Below are 19,649 nucleotides of genomic sequence, written 5' to 3'. Positions count from 1 at the left end.
CTGGGGGGGGGGGGGGGAGGTACCTCTCTTTTCACCGCTCCAGCGGTCCCGGGAGCTCCTAGCCGGCAACGCTCGAACGCGAGGGCGCGCTCCGGTCCGGAGCGTCAGACGCCTCCTCTCTGCAGCGCGGGCCAGAGTTCGCAACAACCTCTTCTCCCGCGCTGATCCGATGTCCTCGGGCCTCGGACCTGGACCCACAGGGGTCGGAAAGGACCCCCGCCGCCTCCGAATCTTGGTTGAAGACTCGAGGGGGTCAGTTATGGTGGCAGAATTCGGGCGGATGACGGAGGGGTCCTGAGCACTCTTAGAGTGCGACTGCCATCTTGACGCCCGTGGCCACGCCTCCCTGCATAGAGTTTATTATGATAGGAAACAACTTCACAGCTACACCCTCTAGGGCTGACCGTATCCAGATTTTTTTTTTGGTCTAAAATCCTGGGGGAACGGGGGGAAATATTGGGGCTGGAGATTGCAGCAGACCCCAAATATGTGCTTTTGGGAATCCCTAATGATATAGACATACTACCTCATTTCCTATTTAGCTTCCTGGGGTTGGTGGTGGCCAAGAGGGTTGTGGCAGGGCATTGGGGGAGGTGGGGAGGGCGGATGGGGAGGAGGGCACTGGAGATACCCACATTGAGGGAGTGGAGGACAGGGATAAACCTATTCATGATGTCTGAAAAAGTAGTGTATAAAGCCAGGGGGTTGGCTGCCGACGTTCCTAAAACTTTAGGGACCATGAAGAGTGTATCACGATATCTTAGAGGGCAACGAAGGGGTGGTTTGAACTCCTCGATATGTCTATGAGACTGCCACAAACGTGGCTCCCAATTAAGGGTCTCCTGGGAGGCAACGGACTTTGTTCACATTTCACCTTACATCACTGTATTGCCATGATCCGAAGAAGCAATAGATATCCATTCTGTTGTTAATGCTAATTGTTGGTCTACTTGGGCTTGCTGTGATGTTGCCACTAAAAGTATTTCTAAAAAAAATAAAAAAATAATAATAATAATGCTTAACAGTTCCCATAGAAGACAATGCTTAGCAGATGTACTCATATGATACACCAGATAATATTCTTGCAACAAAGGCTTGTGAAACAATAATGGGGAATGAGAGAATTACCAAAGGTCTGCTATCCATCCTTCCTAGTTTACAATTAACAGTTTAAATAATGAAAGCCTGACTGACTTAATCACTGAACAAAATAAATATTAAAGAGCCATTATAGTTGGGAGAAAATATTAGTTAAAACTTATTGTTTTAAAGAAACAAAACCACTGATCTTCACCAGTTTATAGTTATCTGTAACTAACCCCCTCAACTGCGCAAAGCTGACTGTGTAGTGTAGCAACAACCAGTGTCAATTTAAGAAAGGCAGCCCTACTGGCTTTGACAAAGGCTCAGAATGTAAAAGATGCTTGGCCTATTGGCTTTATCAATGGATCAGAACATCAACATCTAAAGCAGACCTTCTGGTTTTGTCAACAAGTCACCAATATAATCAGATGCTCATTTCATAAAATCACTGTAAGGAAATGGCTCTTTTTGTATGTTCACCCCCACATTTTTAGACTGATGCTGCTGGTTTTTGACTGTGAGAGTGCACTGATGACTGTTACCTAGACCTCAGTGCCAGTGTTTTAACCCCTTATAAATTACATGTCCAATTGGATACACCCAGTTTGGATGGCCTTAACTACTTTTAGGTCCCTAATGTATGGTACCCAGGCAATTTAAGACAGTGGACTCTAAGCTGCAGAACTGGTTGTGCCACACTTCGTGTGATTAGGTACAAAATGGCTCCCAGCCTGCCACTGCTGACTGGAAGGACAGTGTTTTCCATGGCAGTTTGACTTTGCCATGTAAACCAGTGGCAAGTCTACCCTTATCCCTTAACATTAGATATGTCTCACCTAAGGAAGGTGCATGGAGTCCTATGGCAGGGAGCTGTATTTTGTTAAGTAAGGCATCTATTTTCCAAATTGTCATTTTGCTGTGAGTAAAGTTGGTAGCCCTATTGGCTAACACAGAGTTACCAAGTGACATCTCAACCCGGCTAACTTTTGACTGGGACTAACAAACTGGATCATGTAAGTTATGAACTTAATCGTGGCCTTAAATGGGGCATGCTGGCCTTGTCAAAATTAATGTTACTATTAAAGGTAGACTTTCCAAATTTATAAAGTTGGCACTATGATCTGGTCATCCAGTAGCCTCACAAAGGCATACACAGCTTCATTACTTCTTTGGGAGACATGTGAATGATTCAGGCTCAGGAAGAAAGGCAGTGCAGCAGCGTGGTGTCATCTCCTCTGCCAGGATGGCCACTCATTATGGGTGGAGGGTCGGGGAGGTTGGAGGTTGCCCAAAGGTGAGTTTCAAAGGAAAAGTCCCCTTTGATGGGCCCTCTGGCCCAACACCCCCTCAGCGGAATGCTTTTTGTTCCAGTACACAGCGTGGAGACCGGGTCAGAGAGGGGGAAAAATCACCCCTAAACCAGTTTTACCATGGGTGTGTAGCCCTCAGATAACTACATCTCTAGGTTGGGCTACTAAGCTCCTGACGACCAAGGAAGGGGTCTTCCAGCCTGAAAGGGGCAAGAATGGGACATTCTCGGAAAGCCAGATGCCACACATCACAGGATGTTTCGTCATTAGGTAGGAGGGGACCCAGTAGCCTATTGACTGATTGGTCCCCCTCAGGGCACTTTCCTGGGATAAATATGGCATCCTGCCACCCTGATCCTTAGGTCTCGCTGGAATCGGAGAGTGGACTGAAGAAGAGCTGCTTAGCTGCCCTTGTACCTGCAAATAGAGGAGCTACACCCTCGGAAGAACTGCACCTGCTGCACTTTAGGCTAGCAAAGTTTGGACTGTGCCTACAGCTCCTGGCTCAGGGAAAAGTTGATTCCCAACATCCAACAAAAGCAATGACTCAGGGTCAGTTGGCCGCTACTAGTCACAGGTCGTTCAAGTGGACAAATCCGAGATGGCCAAAACCAGCACCCATGTCTGCTGAACCCAGGAGGGCTATCCAGAACCAATTCTTCGTACCCAAGGGACACTAACCCCCACCAGCAGATTTTGACCCAACTGCAGTGCAGACTGCCCAGTAGCCCAGCGTCGACTGGCCTGCTACAGCAATGTAGAGGACTTCAAGGGGCCCTCACTTCACCAGTGGACTGGGGGGCACCCACAAAGGCACCCTCGGGAGCATCCTTTGAGTATCTTTTGCATACATCCCTCAGCATCAAGACCACTCTATTGATGTCTATGCCGGTCATCCTTTGAGGTTTGGCTCTTGCCTTTAAAACGCTCTGGTGGCCAGGTAACTGTCCAGATAATCCTTTATGCCCCCTTATACCTCTCTCCTGTCGGACTTGGCCACTCAAATTGGGCCAGAGTTGCCAAACTAACTTTTACAAACTTTTGAAACGTTTCTAAACTTTTTGTTGACCAGTGCTTGTTTGTGGTTCTTTTTTGATTCTAAAACCTGTATCTCGGGAACCCTTAGAGGGAGTTTAATGCTTTAGGTGTCTAAAAATTAATTCAATATGTGGTAAATGCAGTGTTTGCTCCTTCAACAAATTAAATATACTTGGCTAGAACACCCCCATCGCAACAGTACAGTCATACTAATTGTAATTCTGACAATCTCATCAGTATGGTAACATGATACTTTGGACTGAAAACAAAAGTCTGCACAAGAATAGGCAAATACAGACGTATCCAATTTCAACATAGTACATGACAAGGCACTAGTTAAAAAAAGTAACTATGAAAGTGACAGCTAGTGGGTGGTACTGGAAACACTCAGCAATGTAACTGGTTAAGGCATCTTTATGAAACATCAAATACGAAAAGAACACATGGGTATACAAACCTCACGTCACACACATGGATTGATGGAGCTGGGGATAGCTATCAGAATCATGCTTGATTATACTGCTCTGTGCTGAGTAAACCATGATGCGAAATGTATACTTGTCAACCCTTTAATAAAAAGAAATTAAAACAAACTAAAAAATTTGCAGTTTATTTTTAACTTCCCAAAAGCACAATACTACCACAAGACTGTGGTGGTATGCAAGACATTATTTTCTCATCTTACCCCTGTAAATCACACTCTGCTTATGGTGCATTGTGCAGTCAAATATAACCCCGGCTTGGGTGTGTTGTTCATTTTGTTTTTCTTTATTATTATTATTATTATTATTATTATTATCTTCTAGTATTAAGGGCACCTTGAAGTTTTAGAAGCTTTACTTGTAATTGTTGCCTGACAATAAAAATAAAAGAGCCACCTGTAATACTTTGTGCATTTGTATTAACTTATCACCTGAGGGAGGGGGGGGTGCAAGAGACGAATGGTGGAGCTGACGGAAACTCGAGGCTTTGGATCTTCTCACCATGTTCCTCTCAAAGGTGGAGTCTGATGCAGCACCACTTGTAGTCCTGGATGACTTGAACTCTCATTTTGACAACTTGAACACTTATCTGACAAGCAAATTTAACAATCTTGTCTTGCTATTTGGACTCGCTTGGAACCTTCTTATTCCCACTCCCACTGCTGGCCGTTTTCTTTTACATATTTGCGCTCATACATTCAATTCACCCTTTCTTGGACACATCAAGCCATTCCTCTTTCTTGCATCTTTTTTATTTTAACCCCTACGCTGCCAGGCCTTTTCCCCCCTCGGGGGCCAAGCCTTTTTTTGGCTGTTTGGGATAGTCGCGATTAGGCCCTCATAACTTTTTGTCCACATAAGCTACCCACACCAAATTTGCGTCCTTTTTTTCCAACATCCTAGGGATTCTAGAGGTACCCAGACTTTGTGGGTTCCCCTGAAGGAGACCAAGAAATTAGCCAAAATACAGGGAACATGTTGTTTAAAAAAAAAAAAAAAGGCAGCAGAAGAAGGCTTGTGTTTTTTTTCTTTTTTTTTCCCTGAAAATGGCATCAACAAAGGGTTTGCGGTGCTAAAATCACCATCTTGCCAGCTTTCAGGAACAGGCAGACTTGAATCAGAAAACCCAATTTTTCAACACAATTTTGGCATTTTACTGAGACATACCCCATTTTTACTATTTTTTTGTGCTTTCAGCCTCCTTCCAGTTAATGACAGAAATGGGTGTGAAACCAGTGCTGGATCCCAGAAAGCTAAATGTTTCTGATAAGTAGACACAATTCTGAATTCATCAAGAGGTAATTAGTGGAGATCCTACAAGGGTTTCCCTACAGAAAATAACAGCTGAAAATAAATAAATAATTGAGGGGAAAAAAAACAGCCATTTTTTTTCTCCACGTTTTACTCTGTAACTCTTTCCTGCGATATCAGATTTTTTTAAAGCAATATACCGTTACGTCTGCTGGGCTCTTCTGGTTGCGGGGATATATGGGGCTTGTAGGTTCATCAAGAACCCGAGGTACCCAGAGCCAATAAAGGAGCTGCACCTTGCAATGGGTTTTCATTCTATACTGGGTATACAGCAAATCATTTGGTGAAATATAAAAAGTGAAAAATAGGTATCAAGAAAACCTTTGTATTTCCAAAATGGGCACAAGATAAGGTGTTGAGAACCAGTGGTTATTTGCACATCTCTGAATTCTGGAGTGCCCATACTAGCATGTGAATTACAGGGCATTTCTCAAATAGACTTCTTTTTTTACACACTGTCTTGCATTTGGAAGGAAAAAATTTAGAGAAAGACAAGGGGCAGTAACACTTGTTTTGCTATTCTGTGTTTCCCCCAAGTCTCCCGATAAAAATGGTACCTCACTTGCGTGGGTATGCCGTGTGCCCGTGACAGGAAATGCCCCAAAACACAACGTGGACATATCACGTTTTCACAAAGAAAACAGCTGTTTTTTGCAAAGTGCCTAGCTGTGGATTTTGGCCTCCAGCCCAGACGGCACCTAGGGAAACCTAGCAAACCTGTGCAGTTTTGAAAACTAAACACCTAGGGGAATCCAAGATGGCGTGACTTGTGGGGCTCTGACCAGGTTCTGTTACCCAGAATCCTTTGCAAACCTCAAAATTTGGCCAAAAAAACACTTTTTCCCTCTCATTTCGGTGGCAGAAAGTTCTGGAGTCAGAGAGGAGCCACAAATTTCCTTCCACCCGGTGTTCCCCCAAGTCTCCCGATAAAAATTTCACCTCACTTTTGTGGGTAGGCCTACTGCCCGCGAAAGGAAATGCCCCAAAACACTATCTGGACCCATCAATATTATCAAATACAAAACTACCTGTTTTTGCGGGGGGCACCTGTGTTTTTGGTACTGGGCTCAGCAGCCATCTAGGGAAATCAACAAACCCAGACATTTCTGAAAACTAGACACCCGAGGGAGTCCAGGGAGGTGTGACTTGCGTGGATCCCCCAATGTTTTCTTACCCAGAATCCTCAGAAAACCTCTAATTTAGCCAAAAAATAATAATTTTTCCCTCATTTCTGTGTGGTATCGCCGCACCGGGACAAATTTCATACCACCCAACGTTCCCCTCAGTCTCCCTGTAAAAATGATGCATCATTTGTGTAGTTGGGCCAAGTGCTTGTGACAGGGAAGAGCCAAAATCATGTTGTAATTGAGGGGGAACCAAAGCGGGTCCAAAAGGGCAGTTTGGGGGGGGGGGGGGAAACATTTTTAGGCTGACAAGTGCAGCAGAATTTTTATCGGTATAGATGAGACAATGCTGGGTGGTAGGAATTTTGTGGATTCCTGCAGATTCCGGCAGGTTCCATCACAAAAATGTGGGAAAAATGAGTGATTTCCAGCAAAGTTGGAGGTTTGCAGGGCATTGTGGGTAAGAAAATGGTGCGGGTGCATGTGAAACACACCACCCTGGAATCAACCAGATGTTTAGTTTTCAGATGTGTCTAGGTCTTGTGGATTTTTCTACATGGCAGCGTCCAAAAAGTGCAGCCCTCACCATTCCAAGTGGAACGATTTTGAGAGTAAGACAAGCTCTCATGGCCCAAATGTAAAACCAAAACCCAAAATAATCAAATGTCCTCTTGCTTGCTGTTGGATAAGATGTTTTAGTGTGCGGGGAGAGCTGAAAGACTGTTACCCCCTTCAGTTGGGATGGGGGCATAACAAGGCCCATACTGGTTGGTAACCACCACCCCACTATTTATTTATTTATTTTTAATTCCCTGGCATCTAGTAGACTTTCTGCCCTCCCGGGGTGTGGATCGGGGTAATTGCCCCATCTACGCACTAGTGGGCAGAACAACTTAGGCCCCATTTATTTGGGGGGGTATGGCCATACCCCCACCCTCCTTATTTTGGAGAGAAAAAAAACTTCCTTTGTCTATGGTGGGCTTTCTGCCCCCCCAAGGGGGGCAGATATGGCCAACAGTAATGTGCCCCCATGGGGAGCGACCCTTATCCAAGGGGCTGCCCCCCCTAAAGAAAACACACACACCAATCCCCGGTTCCTAGTGGTTTCTGCCCCCAAGAGGAGCTGAAATGGCCTAAAATAAATTTGCTCCCCGAGGGGAGCAACCCTTGCCCAAAGGGTCGCTCCCCTTACATGACATTGGCGCAAAAACAAATCCCCGGTGCCTAGTGGTTTCCTAACAAAAATCGGCTGATCTGCCCCCAAGTTGGGGAAGAAATAGTCTAAATATAATTTGCCCCCCCAGGGGAGCGACCCTTGCCTAAGGGGTCGCTCCCCACCTCTAAAAAACAAAAAACATGGTCCCTGGCGCCTAGAGGTTTCTGCCCTCGCCTGCCCTCCCTACCTAGTTGGTGAAAGAATTATATTTCTAGATGCACATCAGACTTGTGCCACTCTTGATTCAATATAAGATGCCCCTATTGATCCTATGGTGACAAAAGCAAACAACACAAATGATGGACAGAATGTGGAACCAATCAAACATTCACCCCCAGTCACAGATCTGGGTTTAATCCATCAATTCTTTTGCTCACCCTGCCACCCCAGTTTGCACCCAGCCATACGCAAATCAGTCTTGACCCTGTTCCCCATGGGAACAGTCCAGGCCCTCCCTGGACTGATAACAAGTATCCTGGGTCCGTCTTCAGGGTATGACCCTTGATCAGCCAGGCTAGCTTGAATCCAGTGGCACAGTGAGCCCTGTACCCACGTCTAGGCATACCCGGCGCACTTATGGCAACAAAAGCAAACAAACACAAATGATCTGTGACTGAGGGTGAATGTTTGATTTGCCCTACATTCCGTCCATGATCTGTTATTTTGCATTCCTATTGATCCTATAGCATCATTTAAAAAGTTATTTCGAAATTGTTCTTTCACACAGCCAGTGCATGTGCATTCTTTTTCCAGACACACCTCTGTCAATGGTCTTGTAATGACAGATATGTGTTGAGTGTCTGTTAGCATTTTGCATCCATGTAGGAGATATTCACATATGCCTCTCTACCTGTATGTGTCATGTCACCCAATGCCTCAACACCACTTGCTGTGGTTCAGGTGGGGACCTTTATATAAGTCCTTTGAATAGAGAGTGTCTCCGTTTGAGGTTAGAATAGCGGACAATAGGTCCTGAGCGGACAGTACCACTTACAAACTCAGAAAGAATGCAGAGGGGATTTGATTTGTTGCAAAGTAAAAAAAAAAAAAAAGAAAAAAAAAAAGTGGATGCTTAATCACCACTTGTATGTATATACTTCTCTTCATTAGTGTGGGACTACTGGGCAGAGGGGCGGGGGCTACGGCCCCCCCACCCCCCTCCTGTGGGCAAATACGGCCGTTATAGGATACAAAATAATGTTTCTACTCAGTCACTACTGTGTTCTTTTTAAGTTTTTGAAGTTTGCAGTGAGACAAATGGGTTCTACATGAAATACTGTGTGGAGCATGTTCTCTCTTTATAGCAACAATGTTGACTTGTGGAAGTCTGCTTTTTGTTTCTTGTTAAAAATTAGTGTTTTAGATAACCATTGCAGACAGGTTGAATATAACCTTGAGCATTAGTTTTTATTCTTCTTTCTGTGGTGCTTCTGAAATTTTCACACAGCATGCACCCTGCACATCACACTTCATAGATACTACTATTAGGGTGTAGCAATAGTGTCACTAGGTCCTGAAAAAGGCCACCCACATTGTAGAGAGCTTTCAACGTTGGCCAAAGCATGCTGTGACCATAGGATGGTGATATTGACTGAATTCTCAAACATCTAACCTTGATTTTTATTTTAACTTTGTGAGTGGCATCCGTAGTAAACAAAAATTAACAATCGGATGATTTTAGTTTCAAGTTTTTGCATCCTATTTCCTACAATTGAGATAGCTATGCTGTTTAATCTGAATGAGGAACACACTATGATGAAGCTTGCCATCATTGGTGATTGAGGGTGTTACATCCTATGAATGGATACATCGTCTAGGTCAGTTAGGATCCCATTATTGATCCTGTCTTTGGCTAGGTGCTTCATACATTATGCCTGTTAGTTGCATGCAACAAAGACATCAGGCTGAGAGTAATAAAGGTTAGAAAGAAGTTAGTAAAAAGAGGTATTGCAAAGTGGGGCTTGCTGCCCTATTCCATGGTAGAATATGGCTCATCGATTAAACCAGTGTATAGTACACCAGAGAGTAAATTGAAGTTGCAACAATTAAGTTCTCCCTATATGTATGTGCTGCTGTTCATAACACTATTTTGAACTGTGCTGTTACATGCAGTCACTGGAGCAGGACTACAGGTATGGGGATAGGTTTCTTGTACATTTAACACTTGAACTAGCCTTATAATAAAAAATATACGTTGTAAATAAGGCTTTGTCACAATAAATATAAAGTAGTCTTATTAGGGTTGAAGTAAAGGAAATGTTATATAATGAATTTAATTTTGTTTTGGTCCTTCTATATAATCGTGAAATGCATTAAAGTTTTGAGAATTGTTGTCGAGATCTATTTGTCAACTTGTGTCCATCTTTCAGTTGGTCATAATTGATTAGCAGCAATTCATAGTGATGTACAAAATGTACTTTATTCTGAAACTGCTTGCAGTATTTTGACCACAAACAGCCTTGCGCAGCATGACCAGCAGTAGGGAAACATTAGCTTGGATTCAATACTTTTAACGTCATTTGCTGATTTGTAGGTGATCAGAATCTATTGCTAATTTTGCTCAGAATATGTCATTTGGATGCAATTTCCGGAAGTGTCATGTGAATGTAACCTGTTGTGTGCTCGAACCAGGAATAACCCTCTGTCGTTTTTTTTTTTTTCTTCTTCATAGAGTCCTTGGGCAAGTTTCTGCAGAGATTGTGGCTCCAAAGATGAATCGACCCACAGAGGGCATACTGTTCTTTAATCTGGAGCTCTCTCCTATGGCATCTCCTGCTTTTGAAGCCGGCAGGTTTGTAATGTTCCTGCATATTGTTCAACGCACTGCATTGGCCCCAGTAGAATGCAGTAGGGAATAGTCTTCTACACTTCTGAAGTCAATGACTCATCTGAACCGAGTTTCCCCTTGTTTTCTTGCAGTTGGCTTTTAGACATAGAAGCTACATGAACTGCAAATGCTTTGCAGTACACAACACTACCATTGTGATCATATTTGTATGAAGTCAGTCTCCATAATTTCATCCTTTTCCTTTATCTTATGCCTTTCATTCACTTTTGGGGCAACTGTGAGGTAGAATAGCCGAACCAGTGTGGAGCAATTTGGATTGATCCTGAAATATTTTGGAATATTAGTTGTGTGGCTGGAGAAGGAGGTGGAAGGAGCCCACTGGCAATTTTTATGTAACTTTTACACTTTGTTTGGGTGCCTTTCCATCTCCTGTTACCCATACTTCTGCACAAGTTATCCTTCCCTGCCACAGTTGATTGCACCCTTCTTTCTCTACCTATTGTTCCTATAATACCTCTGGACAGTTTTCCTTTGTTTTTCTCATCCATTCATCTCAATGACAGTGTAGGTGAATCAGGCTGCTGTATGTGCTACGCTCGAGTATGCTTATTTACTGTGGTTAGTAAGTCTTTAACAAATATTTTATGCAAAGTACAAAAATATAAATACATTTTTATACAAAGAGAGAGAGGCGGGGGCGTGGTCTGGCCGCTATCCATGATGGCCGTCTAGGAGCCGAACTCCGTAAGGCGGCGGACCGCGCGGCGGGGACGGCGGCGCTAGAGGTGCACCAGAGGACCCCCGAATACAGCAGGGACCCGTGCGGAGGTCGGTGACGGCAGGTGGCTGGCACTTGCCGCGCGGGAGGTGTGCCCTCCCCGGAGACGCTTAGCGGAATGAGATCGAGGCAGGATTCCAAGCCACGGCCTCAGGTACGGAGACACCCCGGCGCGGAGTGGTGCGTCCCCCGCAAGAGCCCGAGGGGGACAGACGCGCCCTCTGCTAATACCTTTACTTTGGTGGTGGCTCAGCCGACGTCCCCGGAGCCGGCGAGCGGCCGGGGCGCCACCCACCCTTCCCTCCTTCTTGGCCGATCAGGGAGAACGGGACTGGCCAGTGCCGCGGCCCAAAACAAACGGAGGCCCGGCGTTGGTGAGACATCTCCCGGTGCCTCCTCCGCCCTTCCCCACTTGGGGGCGACGGAGCGTGACGGGAGGCCCCACCAGCGGAGCTCCGGGGACGGCTGCCCCCACCTCCCAACCCTATCCACTACAAAGGAGGCCCTCCCGGGAATGGCAGAAGCTCCACAGAGGACAGAGGCACGAAGGCTGAGCTGGTGAGGAGGAAAAGCACAAGGAGGTGAGGGAGGTGGATGAGTAAGAAGAAAGACGGGAGGGAGGAGAGAGAGAGAAATACAACAACGAACAGTGAGGGGAGGAAAACGGCGGGGAGTGGACCGGAAGAAGAAAAGGCAAAGAACAAAGAAGAAAACACCACTTAATAGGAAGAGAAGCAAACAAAAGAGGGGGGGGGGGAGAATACAAATAATATAAAAACAAAAGGAACAAAACAAATAATATAAAAACAAAAGGAACAATATTACATTAACAACAATAGCGAAAAGTCACTACTAACCCTAACAGAGCTAGAACCAATGAGGTACGGAGAGTAAAGAGGGCCAAGAGCAGCAGCGAACCTCGGCACCAACGCAACTTCTCTCTCCACGGATCCACGGACCCCCAAGCTACTACGGGGGCTAGAGAGCAGCAAGAAGCCTCATCCCCACACGGTTCTGACATAGCCCAGTGGGACGCCGCCCGTCACAGAGTCAGCACCAAGATCCTCCCCCGTACACACCAAGAACAGCCTATTACCCGAGGTCGCTTGGAGAGGTCAACTGGTACTCGCTTGAATTTACCAACTACTCGGAGTCCTCCTCACCCCTCCCCCCCCCCTCCGCCCCCCAACCCTTCTCTGCTGCCCGCACGTCCACGCTGGTTGCCCTCACTGTGACACGGACAGGCACCCCCCCGGACCCCCATCAGCACGGGAAACCTACAATGCCCAGAGGCAAGACGGCAGGTAAAGCATCGGGCAAGTCAGCCCGCCAACTACTCTTCTCCGAAGCCCTGCGCCATCAGAAGCACTCTTCCACTGCGGACTCTTCACCTCCCCCGCATGCCATCATGTCAGAAGACGCTCAAGGGGTGTCAATGGATCGCATACTGCAGGTGATATCGGCAGTAGGTCGCAAACTGGAAGGTATGGACAATGCCATGGCGGCACTAACAGCGGAGATGAGATCTATGCGCCTGGAGATAGCGGGCTTCCAGTCACAAACCTCCGGACTGGACCATCGAGTAGCGGCAGTGGAAAGTCAAGTGGCCTTACAGACTGACAGAGATCAGGAACTCTTCCACCTCCGCAGCAAGCTAACCGACCTTGAGGACAGAAGCCGCAGAAACAATATCCGTTTCTTCGGATTTCCGGAAGGCATTGAGGGTACATACATTCTCTCTTACTTGCGAGACACGCTCCCCAAACTAGCCGACACAACATTTGATCCCCCTTTGGAATTTCAAAGAGCACACAGACTTGGTCTCAAGAGACAAAACGGAAAAGACCGCCCTCGCCCAATCATAGCCTACTTCCTACGACACGGGCAGGCCCGCCAACTACTACAGATATCCCGAACGCAAGGTCCACTCCGGTTAGGCTCCCTCGCAATCCGCCTCTCTGTGAACTTCTCCAAAGAAACAGCAGACCGAAGAAGAGCCTTTCTCTCTCTCTCCGTCCTCGCCTTCGCCATTTGGATGTTAAATTCGGCCTTTTCGAGCCAGCCAGGATGTGGATCACCAAGAACGGAGAGTCACGAACCTTCTACGACCCAGAGGACCTGAAAACATTCATAGAGGGACTACATGACCCGACACAATCCATGGAATCAGCAACCCAACCCCCCCAAGACACACAGAACCAAACTAGGGGAGTGGGCCAGCCGGAAACCGCTCTGGACACCGATGGAAGATCTACCACAGACCCTCAAGCCAGGGGCAGAGACTTGGAGAGATTAACGAAAAGCTTCGATGACGGGGGCCAAGTACTACAGGCGGTGGCGATGCGCACACACAGCTGTCAGACAGAGATAAGTCCCGATCCCCTCTGAAACCCTAGGTGCCCGTCATCTGAAACCAAGACGGAGACCTCCACCCGAATCAGAAATGGAGATATCTGCAACTTAAGCATTGCATTTCCCGGGGGAATACATCTTCCTGCCTTCACCTATAGTGGCTGATTGGCAGCAATGGGGGCAACATAAGGGAGTAATGTCGGGTCTCTACGATCTAATTATTCGACGACTCTACTCCCAGCCTCTCTCGGACAAACTGCGCTTGCAGTGGCAAATCCGACTGCAACAGGACCTAGACTCAGACGACTGGGAAGCTATCCTAGAGGCACTAGACAGAGGCACCCGGGAGGCACGCTTGAAATTCTGCCTCTTTAAAGTCTTACACGACTGGCATTGGTCCCCAGCGAAATTACATAGGACTGGACTCCTCCCACACGCAAACTGCTGGCGATGCCCAGAGACATCTTGCGACTTGACACATATCCTGGTAAAATGCCCAACAGTTCGACCACTCTGGGATGCTGTGAGCTCCACTCTGGCTGAAGTAATGCCACTACCGTCACCACTCACCCCTGCCCTTATACTTCTGCAAGATACGACCTCTCTACCAGATCTCTCTAGACCACATAAGAGACTGTTGCATACAGCACTAGCCACTGCAAAAATATGCATACTCCGACACTGGCAGTCGGAGACCCCTCCAACTCCGGAGGAGTGGATCATAGCCATGACCCGCACTGCCACACACAAAAGAATCATCTATAACCTGCAAGATCAAGCTCAAATATTCATGCAGGTATGGGCCCCCTTCCTTACAAGGGGACAATAGTGCCCCACCCAGAACTGCCACCGCTCCCTCCCTCTTCCCCCCCGCCTCATCCGCCCTACCCCTCTCCCCCCTCTTCCCTACCCTTGCTCTCGTATCTCTTTCCCTCTCTTCCCCTCGTTTTCCCCCTCTTCTTTCTTTCCTCTTTTCCTTTCCTCCTTTTCTTTTTCCCGTTTTTCTACTGTCCTTTTCCCTCTCTTTCTCTCCCTCTATCTTTCTTTTCTCCCACATTTCCTTCTAAAATTCACTAGAGATTACATACCGCCCTTCAGCAACACCCCAAACAGACCTCCGCTGCAGACCTTTACCCCTGCGTCGTTAGAAAGACACCTTGTCTCAGCCGAAATTGGCCACAGGGTTGACAAGAGCTGCAAGCCCCACTATCCGCGCTGCAACCCCCCCCCCCCCCCCCCCCCTGGGAATTTTAAACCTTGGAACACATCATTACTACGACGCTACATTCTTCCCAAGGTGAAACTCCCCTGTCCCCTCGTTTGAACAGGTACAATCCACCCTCTACCCTTATCTCCATCTCCTTTAACCTCCCCCTTTGCTTAATATATGTTGGAATATAACAGTACCTCAGGTTTTTTGAAGTACGAGCGACAATTTGTTAGTGTCTTAGACGTTTTTCAATTTGTCTAATTTTCTAATATCTCTGATGTGTAATTATTTCTAAATGCCGGGACCTTGATCCCAACTGACCTTGTACCATATTGTGTTATTACCAATAAAAAATATAAAAAATAAAAACAGAGAGGCAATAAATTAGAATAACTTATCGATCCTAAAAACTTTTAAAAAGTAGTTTTCAACTTCATATCAATTGATAGTATGAAGTTTCCGACCACTAGAACATGTTACTTTCCTTGTGCACTAAAATCATCATAAATTTTCCCAACTTGATAAACTTATTTAGAGAAAAGATTTCTAAACTGATAACTGTGCTTCAGCTCTCAATACCTGGAATGTTTAATATGCCAATCTCTAAAAAATCAGGATTGCTTTGATTTCGGGTCAAAAAACTGAGTTCTGTGCACCTGGTTCACTGAGGAACAGCAGAGTAGGCCCGGAGACAAATTTGAGATTTTTTTTTTTCCAGTAACGCAGGAGAATTCAAAGAGTATTAATAAAAAATGAAATTCCGTCAATTACACCTTGACTACATCAGGGGTGTGGAATTTAATAAAATATCTACTTGTCCATTGAACAGGTTGCTATATATCTCTGTCCTGTAAAAAAACAAAATCTACTTGTCTCTTTGGTGCCACGCTCTGCAGCGATAAATAATGGCAGCAGTCTCATTATATAAGAACTCTGCTAATCTCTCTGACTTAAGCCGGGGCTCATACTAGGATTTGAATTCTTGTAATTCCCACATTTTACCACATTGCCACAAATCTGCATACTGAGGCTGGAGGTAGCATTAAGCAATACTCCCAAGGTTGAAATGCACTTTGGAGTTTGAGCAAACCTACTAACTTGCATGTTTTAGCGAGGTTTACAAACTCTTTTCTAATCTTTTCCCATACTGAGAAAGGTTGAAAACGTATTCGTCATTCTCTTGCCTTGGTCTATACTGCTTGCCTCGAAATGGCAAATTTTGTGGTCCTCTTTCCCCTCAGCCTTACATTACTCCAAGCATTTTCTTTAATACCAACATACTACCTCATTTTCACCCAATGAAACCCACCCAGCAGCCTCATCCTCCTTCAAACTCTTGAAGAAAATGAATGTGATAATGTTTGTAGATACTTTTGGTTTTGAATTGCTACTCTAGGAAATTCTCAGAGAGCCTCACTTTTTTTTGTTTTTTTTGGAATCTCCCCCACGACATTTCCACATGCAGTTTGAGTTTCATAGTCGATTTTAGTAATTTGTGGCTGGTGCTTGCAATTGCACCAGGCAGTAAGTGCTGTCATTTGTAGTGCTCTCAACCAGGATTCCTACCAGAGGCCTTCCCTAAATGACCCTCACCATGGTTGAAGTTTATAACGACAGCATCAGTCTTTGTTCCCACTGAAGTTCTAGTGTCTCTAAAAATCAGCAGGTAATATTTTGAGCGTGTCACTGTCCTTTCTGGGTTACGTCTTCCTGTAGATGTGATGGTGCGCAGTGGCCCCTTCACAGGTGGGCTGGCTGTGTGCTCTCAACAGTTTTGTTAGACTACAAGAGTTGAGCGATCTTGTCTTTACCCATATTGTTCACACAGTACAAGAAGTTGTGGCAGATGAGATGTGGGCATCTATACAGATATATACTGAGAACCTGTGCTGCATCCGCTATGTACAGCTACTAGTAGCTGAAAGTTCCCTTTTTAGAGGGAGTATTTGCTCCATGACCCAGTTCTCTTAGGCAGATTCAGTCCATGCAGCAGATATTACTGTATTCTTGCAATGTTTGCCGTTCATGGCCACCATTGGGCTCTGCTGGCTCCTTGTTTCCTCAGCTGACAGTCCATCACACAGCCAGCTCTTTCTGTAACCACATGGTTCTTACCTGCCAGATGGTAACCGCAGTCCCCAGATACCGCCCTACCCCCACCCACAGTGACCATGTGGCCCTTCCCTGAACAATCCATTCAAAGGACAGTCTAACAAGGAAAACATCAAAGCAGGCTACTGTATCTCACCTGCAACCATTTCCCTCAGGAGCTTGCCCTGTCTTTGTTACAGAAGGCTTTATGTTGTCGCTTTCATTGCTTAACCTGGTGGCCCCAGCTATTAACATACCTAGTCCAGAAATGTTGTATATTCACTCCTAGTTCCTGATCGGTGTTGTCAAGATCCAATATGTTCAGTGACACTTCACTTCTGTTTCCCCAGCCCTCAATGGGCATGTGCGGGGAATCCAGTGGTTTGCATCAATGACCACCATCTTGCAAATATCATCTTGGCCCTCATTCTAGTACATGGTATAGACTTAAAAGACCCAGAATTTAATTGGAGCAGGGGTCTTCTCCCAGGACTCATCCCCTCACCTCAGGTACGCACGTTCAGGGCCTACATATTACTAGATTCTCAAAGGCAAATTTGCCATATAGATATGGGTGTTCTAAGTCCAGGATTTTGTAGTGATCATATAGTGGAAGAAATTTGAAATAAACACACTATGCGCTAAATATTTTCAATGTTTGTATTTTTGTAGACAATCAGATCTCTTGGTGAAGCTGAATCGATTGCTGGAAAGATGTTTAAGGAATTCGAAGTGCATTGATACAGAGTCCCTCTGTGTTGCTGCTGGTGAAAAGGTAAAGATAATACGGAACAACTATTTTATGATTCTGACTTTTTTTTTCTGTTTTTAGGTGTTATTTTCATGGTGCGTTTTATTCCATGTTTCAGTTGTGATATGAGTACTGTTTGTTGAGTAGTCCGCATAATGTCTTGCTGCATTGCACAGTTTTACAGTGCCTCTTTTGTCAGCAATTGGTGTTTAGTACCATTACCCTTCATCGGGGTGGGAGAGTAAGTTGGCAGATGTTGCACCACAGAAAACCCCAATCACCTTGTTTTAAAGAAATTCAGATTTTTGCAAAACAAATTCTACTGATTTTTAACATTGAAGTTCTAAAACTTCTCAGTCAGTGTCGCTCTGATTATTACATGCAGACGAAACTGGGAACTTTTCCACATTCTTCAGCATGACTTACTTTGTTACATTACATCCAGTTTGTGTCATATGCCACTGGGTAACCCTAGCGTGCAGAATACTTAAATGCATCCTTATTAATTTGTCCGTGGGGAATATGCAAGCTGGAGTTTTACTAAACAAGCACTTATTACCCGCTTGATGTATTGCTTTATGCTGTACTTTTACTGGCAGTGTATTTTTTGTAAAGTTGTGAAAAGCCAATAAAGTCAGTCTTAAAAAAAGAATAAAGGGGGGTGTGGTCAAGATGGCGGAGCGCTAGGACGTTCCTTTCTGCGCTCCGCCGCATCGGCCCGAAAATCGACTTGTGGCCAGCCAGGGGGAGGCCTGGAGGCTTCCCCCGTATCGCGCTACCCCCTTCTGGTGTCCCGGGCGCAGCGGCGCCGGTTGGAGCCGGGTTGCGCCGCTCCCACAGGAGGTGCAGGGCACGGCCCAGCAGTTGGGGACGGCCTGGGCCGCGCCTTCCCCCTGGGTGCCCCTGGTGGCCAGGGTGCCGGGAACTGATGGCCGAGGGGCCTTCCTGGGGCCCCCTGATACCTGGTGAGAGCTGTGGGGCCCGGCGCCTGGGGGAGGAGGTGCCTGAAGAGTAAGAGGTGCTTCTGGGTGCCATCTTGAAGCGGTGGCGACTGGCGGAGCTTCCCTGCCCTGGTGATTTGGAGCGAAGTCGCTGTGGTGCAGGGCCCTGGTGGATAGCGGGACCCGGTTAACTGGCTTCCGGGGGGCACACCTCTGTGCTTGAATACTTGGCTGGCCTGGCCTGCAGTCCTGCGAGTGGGCAAGGGGAGTGGACCACTGTTCGTGGTGGCGGCTGGGAGCTGGGCCTTGGCGCGGTTCCGGAAAGAGCGGTGCATGCCGACCGGCCTCGGAATACCGATTTTGGAGGACTGACGGTGCTGAGCTGGTGAGGTGAGGTTTGGTCAGCGCGCCATGGCGACATCGAAGTCCAAACGTGAGCGCTCAGTGAGGGATATGTTGGTAGGGGCGCGCTCTGCACCTGGGTCTATGATGGAGGACTTACCTGAGACGAGGGCCTTGGAAAGTCGAGACGGAGCCGGATGAGAGCTCTTCCGTGACTGTTTGAGTCGCTCCGAGGCGATATCCAAGAGCTGCGTAGCTACATCTCACGGGAGGTGAAGGAGATATGAGGAGAGGTTACCTCCTTGGGTGAACGTGTATCGCAGCTAGAGGACAGTGAGATCCCTTGCGGCAAAGAGGTCGCGGGCCTGCAACAGGAGGTAGTTTGCCTCCGAGAGCAACAGGACCTTCTTCATATGGCGGTTGAGGACTTGGAAAATCGCTCGAGGAGACAAAACATTCGTATACGAGGGGCCCTGGTGGGTGCTGAGAAAGGGGACATCGGGGGCTACGTGGTGGATTTGTTTCGCTCCCTGCTTGGCACAGAAGAGACACAGGAGGTGGTCTTGGACTGGGTGCATCGAGCTGGGCGTGCTGGGGGTCCTGGAGACCGCCCCCCAGACATTTTAGCCTGTCTCCACAGTTTTGTCCTCAAACAAAAGATTCTACAGCGGGCCCGCACCCTCCAGTCTGTCCTCTTTCGTGGGCATGAACTTCAGCTCTTTCACGATTTATCTGTGCGGACTTTACAGAGACGGAGAGAGTTTAGGCCGATCACCTGAGAGCACATAATGTGTCCTACTCTTGGCGCCACCCGTTCCGTTGGGAGGATCAG

General features: G+C 46.6%; 1 protein-coding gene across 1 annotated transcript in view; it reads left to right on the top strand.

Moving 5' to 3' along the window:
* Window positions 1-19,649, top strand: part of EXOSC9 (exosome component 9) — a 235,145-nt gene that overhangs the window by 44,930 nt on the left and 170,566 nt on the right. The window contains exons 3-4 of the mRNA XM_069242553.1: window positions 10,236-10,355; window positions 17,456-17,558. Coding sequence (XP_069098654.1) covers window positions 10,236-10,355; window positions 17,456-17,558 — 223 coding nt within the window. The remainder of the gene's footprint in view (window positions 1-10,235; window positions 10,356-17,455; window positions 17,559-19,649) is intronic.

This window comes from Pleurodeles waltl, chromosome 1_2 (genome assembly GCF_031143425.1).
Source record: "Pleurodeles waltl isolate 20211129_DDA chromosome 1_2, aPleWal1.hap1.20221129, whole genome shotgun sequence".
In the NCBI taxonomy this organism is placed as follows: Eukaryota; Metazoa; Chordata; class Amphibia; order Caudata; family Salamandridae; genus Pleurodeles; species Pleurodeles waltl.
Note: the sequence above shows the minus strand (reverse complement) of the source record. Positions and strands in the feature narration are given on the sequence as shown.